The 23274-nt window shown below is 37.9% G+C and overlaps 2 protein-coding genes across 2 annotated transcripts; both read left to right on the top strand.

The window, feature by feature from the left end:
- The first annotated feature begins 1686 nt into the window (after positions 1–1686).
- On the top strand, positions 1687–7613 carry LOC140142412 (beta-1,4-galactosyltransferase 6-like). Its single transcript, XM_072164382.1, has 5 exons — positions 1687–1963; positions 2267–2383; positions 5827–6014; positions 6701–6925; positions 7436–7613. Exons 1-5 carry the CDS (start codon positions 1727–1729, stop codon positions 7611–7613), a joined length of 945 nt encoding a protein of 314 aa, XP_072020483.1. The 5' UTR covers positions 1687–1726.
- Positions 7614–13962: 6349 nt separating this feature from the next.
- LOC140142411 (dynein light chain Tctex-type 5-like) lies at positions 13963–14463 on the top strand. Its single transcript, XM_072164381.1, has one exon. The coding sequence runs from the start codon at positions 13963–13965 to the stop codon at positions 14461–14463; it is 501 nt and encodes a 166-aa protein (XP_072020482.1).
- The last annotated feature ends 8811 nt before the right edge of the window (positions 14464–23274 follow it).

Raw genomic sequence — 23274 nt, 5'->3', positions numbered from 1 at the left:
CAAAAATATACTTGCTTTTATGTTACTTGTGGGAATATTACGATCTGCGCTGCAAGTTTTCAACATATCATATCATTCATTTTACGCCTCCGAAGCTCGATTTGTTCTGACAAGGAACATGAGGAGAGCATCTGAAAGAATTTTCCAAGCTTCTTCAACGCACAAATGTGAGTTGCTTTAAATTGAAAAATTAAATCTGGTTTAAAAAGGATTGAAAAATAAGACGAATAACAAAAATGTTCGTCAAAACAGTCAAAATCTGTCAATATTAATAGGGCTATCAGAGGGGCTATACTGAACATTTCATTATTATTTTTGCAGCTATTCGAAAAAAGTCTGATTGGTTTAGTGCCACATCAGCTTGTCCAGAATTCGACATTCCAGGTCTAGGTAAGTCTTTTATTTTAATTGAAACCAGTATTAATTAAAAAGCACTATATTTGTTGATTTGGTCAAAAAGACCAGTATCAGGGAAGAAGTACTGTTCAGCTGTTGGGAATAGGCTAGACCCTCAGTCTGGCATGCTGGGCTAGACCACAGACCCTGTGGCTAGACCTCCTCGTCACTGCTCATACTTCCCAAACACCACAAAAAATTGGAACCAGCTTCCTCAAAGAAAACTAGACATCAAAAAACCAACGCATTCAAGAACGAATTCCATATATTACCACAACACAGCTCAAAACAATTTATAAATCTTCTGGCGAACTGCCATTCCTCGCTTGGTCTCGATACTGGTATGTCAACTTGTCATGTATGTAAGCGTTGGAAAGGAAAGAATTTGAACAGAACCAGAACCCCCAGAACCAGAACCTAGGCCTACTATAGCATGATATACGTTCATGCCCGTTTGCTCTCGAGACACACACAAAAATAACAACAACAAAACAACAGCAACGTCATTTGACGTCAAGTCCAAATCCAAGAAAATTTACCGGATAGGCCTAGTACGATTCAGGTACATGGGGCACATTAAAGTCAATTTGATGTTCATCCACCACACGCGTCACGTTTCATTCTTTTGATTAGAACCCGGGATTAGAAGGGCATGACTTATTTCAATTGATTTGATTTGTTCGGGTTTGAAAACCCTGAATAACCCAAGAACACGAAGAAATCCTGTGGACTCAGAGTCATAAGCACCAGGATGGTTTGGGCCGATAGTCATTGGTTACTTTTCGAGCTTTCCATAAGGGAAAGTCAGGGTTATACTCTTCTCCAAACTGACTGGGAGTGGGAGCTACATGTGCAGACATATGCACACGGTTTAACGTCTCCTCCGAAGGACGAAATTCTCTCACTAAATACACCATGGGAGAGCGAAAGTCTGAATTTAATGTTCAGATGTTCCCAATTAAATTTTCCCCATGCAAGTCAATACCCCAGCAAATTTTCCACTGCCGGACAGGCCGGAAATCAGAACCCAGGATGCATCGGAATCGAAAATTCTAAGAGCCACGCGATCCTGGCACGCGGTGGTGGATATAACAACACAAATTCCTATCGTTGCTTCTTGTAATTGTTCAGTTAAATATTTGATCCCACATGTAATACTTTTCTAATCCGGTTTCCAAGAGATAGGCCTACTTGTGCCAATCGTTCAGACTTCAGAGAACTTGTTTATCTGATGACATTTTATTGCTCTTTTAACTCTTTTAACTTCTTCTTTTTAGTTCGCGAAAGAAAAGTAAATTTAAGCGAGGTTTCTTTATACGAAGTTGAACAAATGTTACTTGGAGACAAACTCAAAGATGCTAAACGTCTGGTGGAAAAGACTACTCATCTCATCAACCGTACTCATGGCTCTTCGAACAGGACTTATGTATCGTGTTACAATGTTACGAGTGGATGCGGTAATGAATATTACAAGGAAGTGTTGGAATCTAGTCGGATGTTGATAAACGATTATGTGTATACGCCTGGTGGGATTTGGACACCAAAAGAATGTTTTCCGAGATGGAAGGTTAGTTTGTTTGTTTATTTGTTTATTTATTTATCTAAACTATCGCTCCATGAGTCATGCTTGTATCCTGGACCAAATGCTCAAACCAGGCTAAAAATCGTTATAAATATGCTGGATATATTGGAAATAGCCTGAAGACCAGCTAAGACCATGATAAAAGAAGGTCACTCCCAACAAATTCAGTGATTTTACATACATGCACGTTAAGATGTAGGGCTACGTGCATGGTTGTGTTCTTTGTGAGAGTCTGTGTATTGTTGTCACAAAATAACCAGTTTATTGCACTCTCTGATTGTTCCACAGGTGGCCATCGTGTTTCCATACAGAAACCGTACATTTCATCTACCAATCATTATCCGAGAGTTGACAACCATGTTGCAACGTCAAAAGCTCGAGTTTGGATTTTACGTTGCCGAACAGGTAATAACAATTGAAATTTTTTTCACACGATGATCTTCCACGGTCTAATACACGGGGAGCATATCCAGCACTAAACAAAACCATTCCGCTCTTCTGCAGAGAGCTGGTAACCCTATGCAGGACATACTTAAGTTTATTAAGGTCATTGATTTGTCGATATTTATAATGGTCCACTTCCCCAACTATACAGAGGAGGACACAATTAGAAGAGGAGTTCAAACACAAGTAAAGCATGCAGGCACAAGAAATAAGATGCTTATGCACTCTGCTCTTGAATGATGGTGCGCCGTTGTCAGATATGTCTCCGACTACTCCATATAATGAAAAAGTATATTCCAAACGTGAACTGCAGTGTGAATGAAGGTCCTGCCAGCAGATATGGTTCTAGAAACTGGCACTGTGAGAGCATCCCAGCAAACACAAAAACGTTTTAAAAACGTTTTAAATAAGTTATATTTTGGCTTTTGGTTAGGTAAAAACGTTTTAATAACATTAAAATGTCGGGTTATATAAAGGTCATGATAACGTTTTAAAACGTTTTGTATGGAAACACACAACAATATTTTTTAATGTTTTCAAAAAATGTTATTGTAAACTATTTTTGCAAACATTTTTTCCAAATATTGTGTCAATACTTAAATAATATTATGTTAAAATATTTGAACCCAGCAAACACAGAAATGTTCTTAAAATGTTTTTTCAAAACATTTTAATAAAATTTAAATGTCGGGTTATATAAAGGTCATGAAAACGTTTTAAAACGTTATTGAAAATATTTTGGGCAAACATTTTTCGCAAAATATTTTTTCAACTCCCAAAATAACATTCTGTTTAGAATGTTTTGTATCAAGTTTTCAAGAATGTCACTTGGAATGTTATTAAAACGTTTTTATACCCTTGATATAACCCGACATTTAAACGTTTTCTGTAAAACATTTTTGTTTGCTGAGCAGTAGATTATCAAAAATGTTTTTAAGGTTATGAAAACGTTTTATACTCTTAATATACCATTTATATAACCCGACATTTAAACGTTTTCTGACAACCTTTTATAACCTTTTGCGAATGATGTCGAAAACGTTTTGTGTTTGCTGGGATGACAAGGCATGGTCAAGCTTCTGACTACAAATGGCTTTGGTATAGCAGTGCTTTCAGATCTGGTGAGTACAGGCTGGTGTGCATTTTGTAGAGGACCATTGCTGCAGCCACTTGACGTCTTTGATGGAGATATGCGATGTTCAGCTTGCTTTCTCTTCGTTCACGCCTATGAACTTTCCTGTGGATAGAGTCTAATAATCCTAGAGTGGTGGCGCTGGCATAACACTGCGAACTTGAGCCTTGTAAACAGTTGCTCTGCCTCTGACATCAACTTATTTTCAACTCTCCTAGAGCGCACAGCTTCTGTCCTGAAATGTGCTTTGTTCAGGTCAGCTTGCTGTCGACTGTGACTCCCAGGATCTCCAGCCCCTCCTTCTCAGCCAGTTTGGTGATACCAAACATAAGATCTATAGCATGGTTGGATTCCTCTTTCTTGATATTGTCATTGCCTTACATTTCGAGGGCTCGAAGGTCACCTTCCATCTGTCTGCCCAGATCCTCGTGTTCTCCTGGTCTCTGTTCAGGTTAGCAGTAACAGCTTCAGGGTTGTCTCTAGATGTAATCTCACAGAACAAGATGGAATCATCTGCATATATAGAGGTAGAGTTGGTTTTCACAATCATCACCCAGGTCATCAATGAAGACAGAGAACAAAAGTGGGCCCCAATATTGACCCCTGGGGAACTGATGCATTGATGGAGGAAGTACTTAGTGACTGACCAGATAAGACAATCCAGGTGAGCAGTATGCCGGATGCTCCTCTCGAAAGAGAAAAAATTGTTTCTCTTCCTCGTGATCTAAGAAGCCCAGGGGGAATGAAGTCCAACAACGCTAAGATTTTCAGGTTTTATCAAGAACGACGCCCTGATTGACTGACAGTAGTCTTCTTCTACCATAATCTAGATTGCATATTTAATTGATGGGATGTTTGCGGGGATGTTTGTCATCCAGTTATAGCTCCCTCTGCGCCTCAACGAACATGTGCGAATTACGCTGCCTGATTATTTTGGCGCTGGGTCCACGTCCAGTTACCAAATGGCTATATATTCCATGCATTTGAGATACACCTTGTCTTTGATTACCCCCATCACCATGATGTCGGCCCCAAAGATGTGGAACGATCTCAACAAGATGCCACATAGCCTGGACATGGATTTGTTTCTAGCACTAAAATTACCCTCTGTAGGCCAACTTCCTTGCGCTAAAGCGACTGTTTGTTCAGTTTGTCGGTGTTTGTGATCATGGAGATGTCAGGGACAAATGGCATGGCATCTGGTATACAGATATCATCATGACAATCCTGCATCCAACCACAAAAAGGCGGACACGCCCGTATGGGACAAGCCAATGTCACAGAATGTGAAAGATCATAATAGTATAGGGGTGTGATCAATATTGAGATTCATTGTTTTAAATCTTTGGCTGTAATATCATCTTTTATGTGCTATGGTTGGAGGAGCTCACCGTTGTGTGATCCCATCACGGCACTGGTTCAAGCATTTCAATAATTACTAGGAGCTTCATCATTGATTCAGGAAACGTGAATCTTCTTCCTGTGTTCATTCAGGTGCTGTTCATTTGCTTAGACTGTCACCATGTTTCAGGTTTCACGAAGTACTCAAAGAGAAAGTTGTTGGACTGTTTTGCAGTGGATTGTATGATTTCATTTGTGGTACAGTCAGACGTTTCCAGCCAAATCACCACAAGTTGACCATAATCATGGTAATGGATCAGGGTTTACTTTCTTTGTACCGTCCTGATGGTTCGGTGTACTTCAGTGCTTTTTCGAAATCACCACCAAAGGACATTTATTCAGCTATTTCAGATTAGATACTAGCTGAGATCACACCAAATTAATGGAAACCATCAGATAGGGTCTCAAGCGAATCAGAATGGATGCACACTGCAGCGGCTATATTCAACCATGGACTGTAGAATTTCTACAGTCCATGATTCAACGCAATCATTGGCTACAAGCCTGCGGGCTTGCACAGGTACTAGTTTGGGACAAACTCCCACAAATATGTTGGAGTTGCCTCCTGAATCAGATTATGACTGGAATGGGCTATTCCACTTAAAATCCACACTACCCCCGTGGAAGATTTTGGAAACTATATCATCCACTGAGAGAGTATGAATTTCAAATGGAATGAACACATTAGGCAGCTCCAATTTCATACACCCTCTGAGAAAGATTCGACCTGAATCTTCCACTGAAGGAGGGTGAGTTTCAAATAGAGCTGCTAATGTGTTCATTCCATTTGAAATTCATTTGAAATTCTGAACAGCCCAATGTATGCATTTTTATTATTGGGCCTCAATGTTTTTTATTGCTTTTGTCACAGGCAAATGATCTCAACTTCAACCGAGCTATGCTAATGAACGTAGGTTTTCTGGAGGCGCTGAATTTCTCCAAATGGGACTGTTTTGTTTTTCATGACGTGGATCATGTCCCTCTTAGTGATTACAACTACTATGGCTGTAGCGGTATGCCAAGACATTTCCTGAGTGGAGCAGATCGCTGGAATTATACGTAAGTGAAGCAGGGAGCGTGTTGACAGGGTGGACGAAGTCTAGGGCCCTAGGGTTCAGGGACCTAAGCAAAAAGGGCTGATAAAGGAGATGTTAAAAGGGTCACGCTCTGCTCCTTGTCCATGGGCCCGAGGCTCTTGCTACTCCCTTGCCCGGGGACATCGTATATTTTTCGGGTTGATATGCTCCCCGAAATTTTGAGGTGGAGGGTCTTTGAGACATAGAGGGTCTTCTGGAGCTGTAAAATTAAAAAGGAGGGTCTTTCCGGGGGACATATCCATATGGTCATTTATGTTAAGTGTCCCCTCCCCCGGTGCTCCTAAAGTGAAGTGTTATCTTGTACTTTGTATCAACTTCTTGAAGGACTAGCGATATTTTTCCATTTACTTGTCACGAGCTACGGTATTTCATCTTCCGGACATTACTTTTCCGTATATTGTCCATTTTATCAACCTTGAAACAGAGAAGATGAGTTCTCATCTTCTCTGATTAAAAGAGTGGTTTCTATAATGGATGCGCATCCTGGGAGATCGTAGTATTGATGCGTTGCCATGGGGATCATGCTCGTGTGTGGAGACGCACACCGAGGAGAAATCACAATAAATGTTCAAAAATATAAGTGTGATTTCCTTTCATCAAATTTCCAGTAATGAACTAATATCATTTTTGTTTGCGTTTCTGTTTTAGAATATTGTATCCAAATCTATTTGGTGGTATGACGGGATTAACACGGAGTCAAGTATTCAAGATTAATGGCTTTCCTAATGTCTACTGGGGCTGGGGTGGTGAGGACGACGAGATTCGTAAGCGCGTCGAAGAAGCGCATCTACAGATCACACGTATTAAAGGACCTACAGGATACTATAATTGCATTACACATCACCATGATAGTACCCCACTGTTTAAAGGAAGGTAAGATATGAATACCTCTCATGCATGGTCATGAGGTCACGGCTTACCCCCCCCCCCCCTTCAATATTATCCGGCATATTATCCGGCATGCTCTTCACCCGCCCCTTCGTTAACAGTCCATAAGATAAGATTTTTATTTATTTTTTTTAATTGTATTTGTAAATTAACCATGTTAACAGTGTTCTTGTCCGAGCAATTCGTCAATAGGCACATATGTTTATTAACGAATTTCTACGGTATTTTGCAACCCTGAAATTCACTACCCCTTATGTCAGCTAAAATACAAACGATGATGCCGCATACCTTTACAGCTGCATGACATTTTATTTATAGCCTATATACCATTATGTGCAAATTTTACTAATCATTTGTTTCTTTGTTTCTGTTTCCTCTCTGTATGTTATTTATTTATTTATTTATTTATTTATTTATTTATTTATTTATTTATTTATTTATTTATTTATTTATTTATTTATTTATTTATTTATTTATTTATTTATTTCGTTATAGATTTCGACAGTTAAAGAATTTCAAACGGCGACTCCATATTGATGGTTTGAATAATCTAGCTTACAGCCAACCGACAATTACACTGAACGTTCTCTACACAAATATTTCAGTTGATAGTCAAAACTCAAAGTTGACGGGGTTGACGTTCGTTGATATAGGGGGCCGGCGGCTAGAGTGAAACCAGATACAACAAAATGCCATAAAGTGCATGCAGCAAGAACGACGGCGATTGAGGCACGATTTGAGATTGTTCGGAACTCAGACTATGGCATTTTCCACCAGTCACCAGCTAGAAGCACACATAGCTCTTATGATGCTATGTACTCAACCGTGTAGTGCAAACACAGACTGTGTAGAGATGTAGAGACAATGCGTTGCTAGATTCACTATGCTTGGACAAATTTGTGCACTCATGTATATCAAGGTGGAAACTGTGCATTTATAAGAGTAGGCCTATCGTTTTGCAGCCAAACCTTTCGATATTACCCTTTGCCGTCTCCATTAACCCCTGAAACATTCTGTGGGGAGGGCAATCCCCCGGTTCCTCCTTGCTGAATAAGCTTGTATACGCCCCTGAAGTAAATGGTAGAGAATGGTCTTTAAAAATAAGATAATCCAGGGGTCGTTAATAGTGAACTGTGGAATTGGAATGATGGAATAAGGCGGCGAGTGGCATGATGGTCGGAGAGAGCTGGCAAAACCGCTTGGCCGTTTGAGCATTTTCCATAATTATACTCGGTTAGTTTTAAATTGTGGGGTTCATTATCGAACCCCAACAGGTTTAGCTTGTATTTATTTATTAACATAGGCCTATTTGTTTGTGATATTTCAAGCGTTTAAAAATTTCAATAAATTGTAATCCCATTCAATTACAAGGTTGACGATGGAAATTTACTGAATTTAGAGAATGCACGGCGCATACCACCTGGATGGCTGCCAAAAGATGAACCGACTAAACCTGATAAAACTGAATTTACGCTCGGGTCGCTGAGGATTGTGTGCGGCTTTTTAAAGTGATATGCAATGGACATGGACAGTGTCATTAAAATAAATAATTACCGCATATTCATTTCATGACAGTCATGCCGTACGTAGTCAACATAATTATTGGTTTGAACGAATTCACTTCTTTTAAGAAAGGACCATCAACTTTAAAAAAAGTTCTAGGTGATCATCAACTAAACTTTTAGAAGTTGATGATGGAAAAAATAAAGAAATTGACAAAATAATAAATACATTTCGTTGGTCGCTTCTACGTATTCCGACACGCTATATAATGATCAAGAAGTATCCACCACAGTGAATTGAAAGTATTTATATTTATCCGTTCTCGAGAATCCGTTACACTGACTCACTGAGTGATAGCCATGCAGAATGGAAAGTGCTCTAAGCATGTTTTAAATTGAGTAGAGCAAAGTACACTGATCAATTTATATTTTCTTTGTATCTTATTGTTTTTATCAATAATCAATAAAGTTAATGAGCTAAAATGACTGGAGAAGCTCATTAACATATAATTTTTGCCAATATTTTGCTAACAATCCATGCATAAATGTTCAGGGTACTTTTATTTTGCATACTTTTGCCCTGAAACTTGGTCAAAGTGTTTCTAATATGTCCTAATGTATTATATAGTGAAGCCGCCCCCTAATTTGCATATTTGCATAATTAATTAGCATTTATGCAAATTAGCTCATTAATTATGCAAATATGCAAATTCGTCAATAGGCACATATGTTTATTAACGAATTTCTACGGTATTTTGCAACCCTGAAATTCACTACCCCTTATGTCAGCTAAAATACAAACGATGATGCCGCATACCTTTACAGCTGCATGACATTTTATTTATAGCCTATATACCATTATGTGCAAATTTTACTAATCATTTGTTTCTTTGTTTCTGTTTCCTCTCTGTATGTTATTTATTTATTTATTTATTTATTTATTTATTTATTTATTTATTTATTTATTTATTTATTTATTTATTTATTTATTTATTTATTTATTTATTTATTTCGTTATAGATTTCGACAGTTAAAGAATTTCAAACGGCGACTCCATATTGATGGTTTGAATAATCTAGCTTACAGCCAACCGACAATTACACTGAACGTTCTCTACACAAATATTTCAGTTGATATTCAAAAACTCAAAGTTGACGGGGTTGACGTTCGTTGATATAGGGGGCCGGCGGCTAGAGTGAAACCAGATACAACAAAATGCCATAAAGTGCATGCAGCAAGAACGACGGCGATTGAGGCACGATTTGAGATTGTTCGGAACTCAGACTATGGCATTTTCCACCAGTCACCAGCTAGAAGCACACATAGCTCTTATGATGCTATGTACTCAACCGTGTAGTGCAAACACAGACTGTGTAGAGATGTAGAGACAATGCGTTGCTAGATTCACTATGCTTGGACAAATTTGTGCACTCATGTATATCAAGGTGGAAACTGTGCATTTATAAGAGTAGGCCTATCGTTTTGCAGCCAAACCTTTCGATATTACCCTTTGCCGTCTCCATTAACCCCTGAAACATTCTGTGGGGAGGGCAATCCCCCGGTTCCTCCTTGCTGAATAAGCTTGTATACGCCCCTGAAGTAAATGGTAGAGAATGGTCTTTAAAAATAAGATAATCCAGGGGTCGTTAATAGTGAACTGTGGAATTGGAATGATGGAATAAGGCGGCGAGTGGCATGATGGTCGGAGAGAGCTGGCAAAACCGCTTGGCCGTTTGAGCATTTTCCATAATTATACTCGGTTAGTTTTAAATTGTGGGGTTCATTATCGAACCCCAACAGGTTTAGCTTGTATTTATTTATTAACATAGGCCTATTTGTTTGTGATATTTCAAGCGTTTAAAAATTTCAATAAATTGTAATCCCATTCAATTACAAGGTTGACGATGGAAATTTACTGAATTTAGAGAATGCACGGCGCATACCACCTGGATGGCTGCCAAAAGATGAACCGACTAAACCTGATAAAACTGAATTTACGCTCGGGTCGCTGAGGATTGTGTGCGGCTTTTTAAAGTGATATGCAATGGACATGGACAGTGTCATTAAAATAAATAATTACCGCATATTCATTTCATGACAGTCATGCCGTACGTAGTCAACATAATTATTGGTTTGAACGAATTCACTTCTTTTAAGAAAGGACCATCAACTTTAAAAAAAGTTCTAGGTGATCATCAACTAAACTTTTAGAAGTTGATGATGGAAAAAAATAAAGAAATTGACAAAATAATAAATACATTTCGTTGGTCGCTTCTACGTATTCCGACACGCTATATAATGATCAAGAAGTATCCACCACAGTGAATTGAAAGTATTTATATTTATCCGTTCTCGAGAATCCGTTACACTGACTCACTGAGTGATAGCCATTCAGAATGGAAAGTGCTCTAAGCATGTTTTAAATTGAGTAGAGCAAAGTACACTGATCAATTTATATTTTCTTTGTATCTTATTGTTTTTATCAATAATCAATAAAGTTAATGAGCTAAAATGACTGGAGAAGCTCATTAACATATAATTTTTGCCAATATTTTGCTAACAATCCATGCATAAATGTTCAGGGTACTTTTATTTTGCATACTTTTGCCCTGAAACTTGGTCAAAGTGTTTCTAATATGTCCTAATGTATTATATAGTGAAGCCGCCCCCTAATTTGCATATTTGCATAATTAATTAGCATTTATGCAAATTAGCTCATTAATTATGCAAATATGCAAATTAGAGGGCGGCTTCACTATATTATACATTAGGACATATTAGAAACACTTTGACCAAGTTTCAGGGCAAAATTATGTAAAATAAAAGTACCCTGAACATTTATGCATGGATTTTAGCAGAATATTGGCTAAAATTACATATTCATGAGTCTTTGCAGTCATTTTAGCTCATTAACTACATTGATTATTGACAAAAACAATAGGATACAAAGAAAATATAAATTGATGTATTATGGAAACCGTATGTCCGATTTGCTCCAAACAAAAGGCATATTGATCAGTGTACTTTACCCTAATCAATTAATCTGTTTAAAACATGCTCAAAGCATTTTCTAATTTCTAGAAAATGCATCCAATACCACCTTAATAGAGAGATTGCGATTTCCAAACGTAGCATCGAACGTAGGTGGAATCGATTCAAAATCCCATCACAAGAGAGTGGTTTTAAATATATAGATTCCATCATTCCACGTACGTCCGATGCGTACGTTTGGAAATCACAATCTCTCTACGGACTCTCCAAGCTTGCAAGTGGAGTAAACTAGCACTGACTCTCACAAGGAGTCGCCTGACTGTCACGAGAGAGTCAGTTGATTCTACCCGTGGAGTCAATTGACTCTACCTGCGGAGTTATTTGACCGGGTTATTTGACTCTCAAAAGGCAGTGGCGTAGATTCCTTTTTGACATTGGGGGGGGGGGGGGGTGAGGTTGGAAACATTTCGTAAAGTTTAGTGGATCCAGCACCTTTTGGCGACCTGATAAGCGAATGGTACAAATGCGCGAAACGCGCGAAAAATGTTGCCTTTTTGAGGCTAAACTGATGAAACATGGTGCAAAAGTGGATTAAATTCGTGACAAGCGAGAACAAATTTGCACTTTTGTGAATAATAATGGCCAAATATGAGGTTAATATGGTCACGGAAACCCACACACGGGCGTCAACATTGGGGGGATGATTGTATGGACCCCCCCTGGCAAAATATTGGGGATATTAGGCCAAGCAAAAATAAAAATATGTTTCTCGTCCGGGTTTTTGAAAATTAGGAGGATGAGGGGCTTTTTATTTTGTATTTTTTATTGGAAAACGACGCTAAATACCTGTATTTGGCACCATATTTTGGGTATTCGACATACAGATTGATATCTGAGAAAAAGGAGGAGGCCCTTTTTATTCTATTGTTTTGAGAGGTAGGCCCCTCTAGTGATCCTTATTCAACAAGTTATAACTGAAAGTTTACAAAATAAAAAGAAATTTGAAAAATCTTCAAAAAAGGAGGAGGGCGCGGACCTGATCTGTTTGTTTGTTTTTTGAGGGGGGAGGGTCAAAAGACGAAAGTTTTTGCGGGTGGGACCGTGGGGGAAGTTTAAAAGTTTGGTTCTTTTTCAAATGTTTGATTTTTGACTGGGGAAAGGAGTCAAAACCCAAGATTGAGGGCAAATGAAGTGCCCCCCCCGACGCCGCCACTGACTGATCCCGATCTGACAGACAACGCGTCGTAACGTATAACTATTGAGGACCAATGTAGACTGGCAAAATAAATAAGTTTGTTTTCAATTAAATATCTTTATTTGAAAGACTGTTCGACATACGTTTCGTGCAAACCTAATGATATTATTATCGTGGTCTTGAGACTTTTTGACTTAAGTGAACAGTAAATAGTAACAATTGTACCGCAGTGTGTCTATAAAACTCGGTATGTATTTAAGAAAGTTAAATAGACAATGTTGATGTGGCATATAAATGAATGGTAAACAGGGCCGATCAAAACAGTAAGGCTGAGGAAGCGGAATGAATAACATACTGGAGTGAGTATTGGTGCTAGAAATTTCCGACATATTTTGATAATTTCTGGTGAGTATGATGATTATCAATAATTATTTTGTATAAAAAACTAGGCCTTCATAGTTTTGGTGGTACCGCATGGTGACTGGATGGTATTGTGAACCATTACCATTATCTCGATGGTTATAGCGTATACATTTCAGTTTGATTATCGAAGGTCCGGCCACTCTTGGTCCGGGCCCTCAACTTTCGTTTTGTATTAGTAATTGAGCGCGCCTTATTTTGCCAAATAGGGTCTTACTCTTATAAAGAAATTCAAGAAAGCGAATAAAGTTCCCTGATATGAAAGAACTGCATCGTCGGAAACTTAAACAGGTTATTTTAGTGCCCAAACCAACAATTTTACACTTGACCGCTCCGCTCTTGAAATGTAAGAATTTCAATCGGCGTTCCATCCACCAGAGAAGATGAGAATCTCTGGTTCCAGGGATCAAGACGCCTTGTGCAGTGAGGCTCCATGATAACAGATCATTTGAATCCGTGGAAAGGTCAGTTTGTAAATGAGGTAGTTTTATCAAATTCTTATATTTCAAAAAAGCCGATTTATCGCTTAATCAGTTATTTAATTCGATCAGGTTGGTTTGGGCGTTAAAATACGGCCAAAAAATAAGTTTCCAACGATACCGTTCTTCCATGGCACACACTTGACTGTTGGAAGTCGCTTAGCACTGGTACAGTAGGCATGGTAAGGCATTAGGTCTTGAATCCTGTATCAATTTTGGTTTTTGATCTAGCACCTCGACCTATATATAGCACATGGGCATAGGCGCTATAAGTGTAGAAGTTTCCACCATGCAACTCCTTCGGCTTCCTTGAGGCATGTATGATAAGTCCATGATGTTGTGTGTCCGAGTGTATTATGGTAAATCTCTTTATTTATTTTTTTACATTTCTTTATTTCAGATGATAACATTGCAACTTTCATAATCATCTCCACCATGGCCAAATTTGCGCCCGCTCCATCCATCGCCATCTCGGCTCCATCTCGTGGACCTTCGGATATTGAAGAGGAAACATCTCAACTGGAAACGATGACCACCCATTCAACATCAAATAACTCTGAATCAGGCCGTTCGTCAGCCTCAATTGAGCCAACATACCGCATGGAACCTGTAACATGTTTTCAAGACCATACAATCAACAAAATAGTCGAAGATATACTTTATGACGAGATGAAGGATAAATCGTACGATTCAGAACTTTGTAAAGAAATGGCTCAAAATCTTGCTGGTAAAATTATGGAAAAAGTCAAATCGTTAGATGTTTCTCGCTACAAATACGTGGCTTCGGTAAGCATCGGAAGCGTTCGGGAAAAACCGGGACTTCATATCAGTAGCAGGTGTTTATGGAACAAGAAGACGGATTCTTCAGTGACAGTAAACTTTATGAACGGATCATTGTTTGCTGTTGTTATGCTCTATGGTCTCTATTTGGAATGACAAACGAGAATCACATGCAGTTTATCACGATTTTACTTTTATGGGGAACATGATTTGTTGTGCATGCAAAGCAGTTATTTTACAGCGGACAACCAGTTTTAAATCGGGCGCGGGTACGCTGAATTTGAGTCTGATGTCCGCCAAGCAATATACTGCGACCCTCCAAAATGGCACCACAGACACCTATGTTTCAGATGAACATTTTATTTTTAAAAAGACCATACTTAAATACCAGGGGCATATATAAGGCCGTATAAAATTAATGTTTTGGTTCTCGTCCCCTCCCTCCTCAATTTCTGGAATTTGTCAGATTTTTTTTAAATAGATTTTTCAATTATTTAAGACTTTGGAATGATTTATGAATTTTTCATACATGTAAATAAGTTTATTAGAGAACAAGGACCACTTCCAAGTCTTTTGTGGTACTCTAGGGGTTTATACCTCAGAATCTCACATTTGAAAAAAAAAAAGTGCCTCATCGTTTCCTCGAGAAAGACCGAAAACTACAGACAATGCTGATTTTACACTGAAAAAAAACCCACCTCCCTCCCTCATCAATTCATGAAAATCCTCTGGACGAGAACCAAAATATTAATTTTATACGGCCTAATAAAACTTTATACATAATTTGGTAAGTTTTTGAATTCTTCAGGACAAAGTACCCAAGAATGAGACATGTAGGCCGCCCCTTGCCTACTGGCTCTAAAAAGAGCCGTTCACTGAAGACTGTCCCTTGTCAACAGAGAACAAGCAGACCTCGCCTATCTGCTAATGTAAACGGTTTGGTGGCTCTAAAAAGAGCCGTTCAGAGCCAAAAAAAACTTTTCTTGCTCAACAGCACTTTTTGTGTAAATTTTATACAAACCTGAATGTTTTTAATGGACCGTTTCATTTTATACAGCCTACATGTAAAGTCTTTATGGGGATCAAGATTTATCGAAGGCTGGAAAAGGCGACGATATCCTCATTTTAGGCACTTGTGTGGGTAATATGTCGGAACGATCACAAATCTTAGTCTCCTACGAAGCCTTTTTGGTTAACCAAACTGGCTTCGTATATGAGACTAACTCTGAGGCCGCACTAATCCAAAAAGTGCGAGATATATCGAGTGATAGAGGTGAAGTTTGTGATGTTGTTTCTTTGCAAATTTCAATTGTTTTTCGCGTCCAAATGGGGTCCAAATGTATTGGGAACTTTCATAATGATTGCATTTTATCGTTTTGTAAGAAAAAAATAAATATCTAAAAATTTAGAAAGATCGTACCGTACATAAGGCTTTAACGGAGATATTTACATGCTTTATTCTATATTATTGTAGATCTACACTGATATAAAATTGAATGGTTTGAACCCAATATATAAATTTATTGGTCGAGCTATGAGTTTTAAAATATTGGACGAGACGTAGTCGAGTCTAATATTTTAAAACTCCCAACGAGACAAATAAATTTTGTATTGGGTGAAGAAAAACATACTATTTAATCATTAGTTCAGAAATGTGATTTTGGGTCAAAAGTGCGATTTGTTTTTATGAACAAAAATAAGTAAGAAATTCTAGGGTCTGGCCTATTTTTTTAGGGTCGGTCGGGTTACGCCAATCAAGTAAACAATTTTAAGCCTGAGCCTCATAACTTTTAAAGAGGAAGCCCCGCTAGAGTAGTTCTTCTGGGGGTGAATCAAACTGCCTGGTTATCGAATTAATCAGTGACAAGGTTATCTCTGAAATTGACAATAATAGTTAATTGATGCTATAACACTAAAACATCAATTAGCACCAGTCAAATTCAGAGATAACCTTATCATTGATTAATTTGATAACCAGGCCGGTTTGGTTCACCCCAGAAGAACTGCTCTGGCGGGGCTTCCTTTTTAAGTATTAAAACACCTATCCTATTTAGCCTACTCGCACAAATATGTTTTTATGATCCTTATACGAGTAATTAGAATTTGGAGATCTTTGCCGTATAAATGATTCTATATATAAAGTCTGAACAAAAAGTAACGCAGCTGTTATAGATACGCCTATAACTAATAATTGTTTTCACAATATTCCAACATAAAAGCTTAGCTTGGATAACGAAATGTGATGAATTTGTAAATAATATTAATATTTTCTAGAAGAAAATGAACAAATATATTGAAGTTTTTATTCATCGTGAGTATCGGGTTCTCATTTTTTTTCGGTTGTCAACAACAGAGCTATAGCTGGGGACCACTTTGCGGTATTATATTTTAAGTTTTTATGCCAGTGCAGTGTAATGTTTATACAGTCTCATATCACACAAACCTCCTAAGATCAAATAAAGTATAGTCTTTTAAACTATTAAGGGTGCACATAGCACAGGGTTTATTTAATTAAGTATCAATATTGTTACCTATGTGTCCTCCACTTAAAGGGGCAATGAGAGATATCGCGCACAGAACGCCCTCAATTTCGGTCAAACTAGCTCAAAGTCTGGTTTTTTACATGTACTCAATGGTTGTACATATACAAATCATAATCTGAAATATTTAAGCGAAATTCGGCGTCTTTCAGGTAAAATTTCACGATTTCTAATAAAAGTCTACAGGTAGACATAAATTCCCGTTGACTGCGTGCTTTGCATCATGGGATTGAGCCATCGATTTACGTTGTTCAGCTGCAGCTCGGCTCAGGTCAGCTGGTTGTTGTTTACATGGTGAACTCGACACACAGCGAGCGAGTGAAAACATTGATGTTTTACATACCAATATTGCGATAAACCCACACCAGGACGTAAAATCTTTGTACAACGATTCTTTCATTAGCAGTCTAGAAAAGCCAGGGGCCGATTTAAGTTCAAAAAGTGTACATTTAGCAACCAAACCGGCGTGTGAAGTGTGAACTACCAGCTACCTCGGTGCAAAATTCGACAGCACGAACATTGCAGTTTATGGACAAAAATACATGCACTGTGAGTTGTGTCCCTTGCAGGTGATGTTGCGTGTTTCTTGCCCGGGTTTCTTGCATGCATATGTGTTTTGGCAAATAGTGATCCAGATCCAGAACCAGAAATAGTACAATGTCATCGTACTTTGCAGTGTAAATCAACAAATCATTTGATTCTCGCAAATCAACTTCTGTGTAAACTACAGACGTTTGCGACACAAATCTCTTTGCGAGAATTGATTCTCTGATTCACGCCGAAATTCTGACCCTGAATTTAATGTCAAAATGTGGGTGTGTGAGTGTTTTGCATTTTATTCACATTCTGTTTTAAGTGGCAATTTTAGCCATGCAAAGTGAAGATAATCATAGGTGGCACCTACTCAATAAATTTGAGCTGCTTACATCTTAGTTTGAATTTTACACCCATTTGAATTCCCCTCTTACCTAATTTGGACATGAAATGACTGTTTCCATGAACATGCATGTTCCAAATTTCGCGCAAAGAGTCTTTTGGAATATTTTTGGCACCAAGAAGAACATAAAACACACCAGTGTCAATAGAGTAAGGCAGAGCATAATATTTTGTTATATGAATTTTGAGACCCACATAGTGTTTTAGCCACAAAAAGTTGTTTGCTTGTCCTCGACTGGCTGACTGCTAACCGTAGAACTTTTTTTTTTTGAAAATATTTTTTTAGTTTTAATTTGTATTTTTTGGATGTGGATTGTGGAGTGTCCCTGGACATAAGAGCTAAATGCTAGGATCATTCATGGTAGACTTTAATATACAATATATATTTTGTATCTTCAATTATATGTATTGTAAAGTTATTATTTGTAGGCCTATTCATGTCATTAGTCTATTGATGATTGCAAAATGGATACAAATCAAATGCATTTAAAATTATAACGTTGCATTATTGAAAACACAAAATGTAACTTTTAATTTTTGCAAAGTCAACCATGAATGATCCTAGCATTTAGCTTTTTGGTCCAGGGACACTCCAAATCCAAAAAATGAAATCCAATTTTTTGGACAATTTCTGGAATTTGTCAAAAAACTACAATACTATAAGTATACTATACTATACTATACTATACTATACGATACTCCACATTTTACTTTAGGTACTTGGAAAAAGAAGAGGTATGAAAAAAAATTTCAAAAGTGATCTATGGACAAGCAAACAATATTTTTGGCATAAATAAGCGAAACCGCATGAAATGTGAAACATCCTCTTTTTGAACCCTGTAGCCTATCACTATTGCTGTAAAAAATTAATTTCATTAAATAGAAATTGTTTAAGGGGGTACTACACCTCTGCCCAATTTTGTGCCTATTTTGCATTTTTCTCAAAAATTATAGCACATTGGTGACAAGTAAGATCAATGTATATAGGGGCAAGGACTACAACTACTGCACTGGAAATTTTATTTCAGCACAGATAACAGCTGTGGAGTTACAGTCAAAATGAGGGAAACCCAATATTTGATCAATAAATCAATAACTACTTACCTTGAGTTGCTGAATTTTCAGTGCAGTAGTTGCAGTCCTTGCCCCTATAATATACAGATCTTACTTGTCACCAATGCACTATAATTTTTGAAAAAATGAGCAAAAATAGGCACAAAATTGGCCAGGGTGTAGTACCCCTTAATATAAAAAAAAACAATGGTTCAATCATGTCTGTAGGGAAAAATGATTTAGGACACATAAAATTCAAATTTTATTTCACATCCCCATTTTCTGTTTTTGTATAATTATTGTAATTTACAATGTTATATTAAAAAAAAAGGAGCAGGAGAAATAAAAGACTAATTACATTTATTTGCATAAAAGACTTCAATTTCTTCAATACTGTGTCCACATTCCATGTTCTTATATGTTTGTAGCTGTTTCAGTGGTTTGATCCTGGATCAAAACATAGTGTTCATAATGTTCATGCACAATGCATGGCCCATTCACAAGGGAGGGGGATCAGGGGAAATGAGAATTAATTTTTCCAGACTGGGAATATGAAGGAAAAAACCTGGAGAAAAACAGCCAAAATCAGGACAAACTCTTTGAGTGGTCCAAGAGAGCAATTATTTTTGCCATACACATACACTGTGTCTTACATGTAGTTGTACGCATTGACTGACTGGCTATATAATATGGGGACATTATAGTGTGCATGCAGTGTGACTATGAATAATAAAATTTCTTTATTGTAACCACCTCTTGCCTTCCCATGCAACGACCTTATAGTTGAAATATATCTCTTGGATGTTTGTCAGGGAAATATGGAGATAAACTCAGGAAATTTTGTTCAAGTGTGAAATGCTAGGAACCCTGAAATGGTATGACGTTTCTGAAGGGCCTGTGGGGCTATTTTATTTGGAAAGGAAATCGGGGGGGCTATCAGTGACCAGATTCCATTTTTTTTGTTGCGTACATGTATCTGAAGTGAAGTTGATAATATTTATGACCACACCCCCTTTATGCACATCAGCAAATATAAAGTTATGTGGGCACTGTCAGTTCTAAGGGGCAGAACCCTGTCCCTGAAATTTGAATGTAAACAAGGTTTTTAAGCATTGGATAGGTTGGAGGGGCATGAAGATAACTCATTCACAATCTTTTTCATTTTTCTATTTCAATTGTAAAAAAAAACTCCATGACCCACACATTTAGTGGAAAACAATTTGACCCCTTATTTAGTAGCCTATGCCAAACCTATCATGATCCTCCACTTATTTGGGACCCCTCCTAAGAACTGGCAGCACCCTGATGACATTGTTGAGTTCAAAAAGCTTACCCAAGCACTGAATACCAGTATGAATGTTGAGTCAACCCCAGACCCCAGTTATAACAAGTCACCACAAATTCAGGGCAAGTCAAGTCATTTCAAGTCACTTGATATCACAAGTGGTTGAAGCGTAAATGTAAAAAGCAAAAGTCAGAAGTGTAAAAAGCATGTCAGAATTTTAGAAGATTATATTTGCAAGTGATTATGGATACTTTTGTGTGTAGGTATGCACTTGTGTTTCTAGGTGTTTGTGCTTTGTGAAATTGTTTAACCCGCAAATGCAATTTGTAAAAGTTGAAACAAAATTCTGACTTAGTTTACACTTCTGGCTTTTGATTGTGTTTATTGGTTAGGGTTAGGATGTGGGTTTGAATACAGTATCTGTGGTTTGCATAAAGGGCCCGATAAAGGGTCAATGTGTTACTATGATCCTGATTGGATTTTCTCTAGGGTTTTCTGATATCGTATGACCCCGCATTAGGGAGCTGTCACTTTCCTCGGAAGGGGGTCCCAAATATAGGGGGGGTGGTCATAAATTTCCGGACAAAGAAAAATAAGGGGTCATAAAATTGTTGATGACCAAAATGTAGGAAGTCACAAGATGTCCACAGATAGTGTGTTTATGTTATTCAAAAAGACAGATTTCAATACAATGTTAGCCTGCCGGGGGTAAGGTGTATTGGTGGTGGACTGTGGTGGTGAGGAGGGGGTGTTTGGGTCATAAAATTGTTGTCGAAATAAGGGGGTCGAAATTTTATTGATGCTGACTTTTTGTAAATTTGGGACTGGGGGAAGGGGTATTTCTCTTGTCCCCCCCATTTTTGAGGCAACTTGACTCCCCACCCCCAAAAAAAAAATCACACACATTTCCAATTTTGCTGCAACTTTTGGCTACAAAATTGGTTGATCCCCCTGAATATCACTTCCCCCAAGTTCCCTCCCGAAAAAAATCCTGGGTCTGCCACTGATTACACGTAATCGTCATGCACTGAGGAAATTGTATACATAAGCTTACTGGAATACTTCCTTTACATGTACGTGCATGGTTCTTCATGTATAAGCTGTTCTTATTTGAATTTTATAGTGGGAAATTAAACACGATAGTGGACAATATATTGCCGGGATATATTGACATGAAATCATTTATCTTTTCAAAAGAAAATGAATATAATAAGTACGGCGTAATTTGCTGTTTACATAGTTTGTACACATGTCCATATGCCCGATCGACGGTCAATTGTTTACGTATCGCGAGTTGTCACCACAGCTGTCAAATCGTTACCGAATTGCCTTGGCTCAATCCCATAATGCAACGCGAGTGCAAAACTCAAGATCTAGGCACGCTAAACGAAACGCTCATAAAATGTCGTTTATTTTACTATTTACTGTTTTTTCTTGAAATTACCACTGCGGTAGGTTTCTCTGGATCCCTTTATCAATATAAAGTGAAATGTTCTCATTCAATTTTCCTGCGAAATCTCTCACTGCCCCTTTAATACACATTACCTTAAATGATCTTATTTGATCGTAAGTAAACTCCTTTATTGACAGTGTAAAAGACTTTTGTGGAAAACGTAGACCATGAATAGTTAAATCAATTTGCGTATGATTTGCTCTTGATGACCTCGCATCTCTGGGTTTTATCCATCTGGTGCCGATCTGATGTCGTTTGCACTACTCCTCTTTTCGCCAAACGACAAGTGGTTCTTTATTTCAACTTTATATACGCCAAAATATTTTTTTAATTGAGCAAGAATAAAGATAGAAAAAACTTTGAAAATTCTATGTAAAAATTACATTAGACCCCGCCAAAGTTTACCGTTTCGTTTTTATGGTAATCTAATCTTTTATTTCCTGAAAAAAATGGGGTCTAATGTGGAATTATTATATAAATGATAAAAACATCGAACGTGTATACATGAAAAATGGTATGTTCCACTATAGTATTATACTGATCAACATATATATACGATGTACTAGCGCACATGTCCGGCGAGTCAAAATCTTTTTTTTTTCAAAAATTGTTTCGATAAATTCATTAATTTCTCAAAAAGTAAAAATCTCAGTTTAACAAATGACGGTTAAAATGAAAGCCATTATTTGGGACATAATTATCGTATCATTATAAAAGGCCTGACACCAATATAAACATTTGTTTCGGCGTCCCAAGTTCATAGTCATGAAGGTAGCGTCATATGGGCACGGGGCACTTACCCCCCCAATCAATCTGAAAGTTAAAAAATCCCATAGGAAAATTGCCAAAAAATGGCTTGTGCCCCTCAATCAGACCCGGTGCCCCCCCCAATAAATCATGGTATATGGTTAATAATGAATACCTACTCAATTCTCTGTCCCGCACTTTTTGATCTGCTCTGATCTCATCCCGTAAAAAATATTGTGAAACTTTTGATAATAGTTGTAGGCTACAATCACATTCATGTGGTTGTAAACTACATCTGTAAACTACAAACTGTGATTTATCACATGTATAGGCCTACATGGGTAGTTATTGGTTTACACCTCACCTGTAACAGATGCAGCTAGATGCAATGAAATGGTAGGAAATAATGAAAAATGAAATGGTCACCTACACAGTCATGAAAAATTGTGTAACGGGAAACTAGTAGGCCTAATTGACTTTCATATCGATAGAAATCCCGCCCGGGAAATCCCGGTGTTTTTCACCAAGGAAACCAGTCTTCTCTTTTATTTATACGTGCCGCGGCATAGGCCTACGAGTGAGCGGTTTTGCCAGTGGCGTAGATTTCTTTTTGACATTGGGGGGACGGACATGGAAAATATCTTAAAGTATAGTCAATGCAGCATCTTTTGGCGACAGAATAAGCCTATTGTACAAATGCGCGCGAAAAATTTTGCTATTTTGAAGCTGATGAAATAGGCCTATGGTGGAATAAATTTGCACTTTTGGGGCTAAAATGGGCAAATATGAGGTTAATTTGGTCAGAAACCCATTATCAGCCGTCAACATTGGGGGATGATTGTATGGACCATCCCCTGACAAAATATTGGGGGGGGGGGGGATAAATCCCCCCCCCCATCCCCCGGGATCTACGCCTTGCGCCTATGGGTTTTGCCGTCTATGTTTATTCCAGT

Source organism: Amphiura filiformis, chromosome 20 (genome assembly GCF_039555335.1).
Source record: "Amphiura filiformis chromosome 20, Afil_fr2py, whole genome shotgun sequence".
NCBI classification, from domain to species: domain Eukaryota; kingdom Metazoa; phylum Echinodermata; class Ophiuroidea; order Amphilepidida; family Amphiuridae; genus Amphiura; species Amphiura filiformis.
Note: the sequence above shows the minus strand (reverse complement) of the source record. Positions and strands in the feature narration are given on the sequence as shown.

Excerpts from the sequence above, each read along its gene's own strand:
- LOC140142412 (XM_072164382.1), top strand. The coding sequence starts at position 1,727 with ATGTTACTTGGAGACAAACTCAAAGATGCTAAACGTCTGGTGGAAAAG. Across the intron at positions 1,964-2,266 it reads AATGTTTTCCGAGATGGAAG|GTGGCCATCGTGTTTCCATA; the intron begins GTTAGTTTGTTT and ends ATTGTTCCACAG. Across the intron at positions 6,015-6,700 it reads GCAGATCGCTGGAATTATAC|AATATTGTATCCAAATCTAT; the intron begins GTAAGTGAAGCA and ends TTTCTGTTTTAG.
- LOC140142411 (XM_072164381.1), top strand. The coding sequence starts at position 13,963 with ATGGCCAAATTTGCGCCCGCTCCATCCATCGCCATCTCGGCTCCATCT.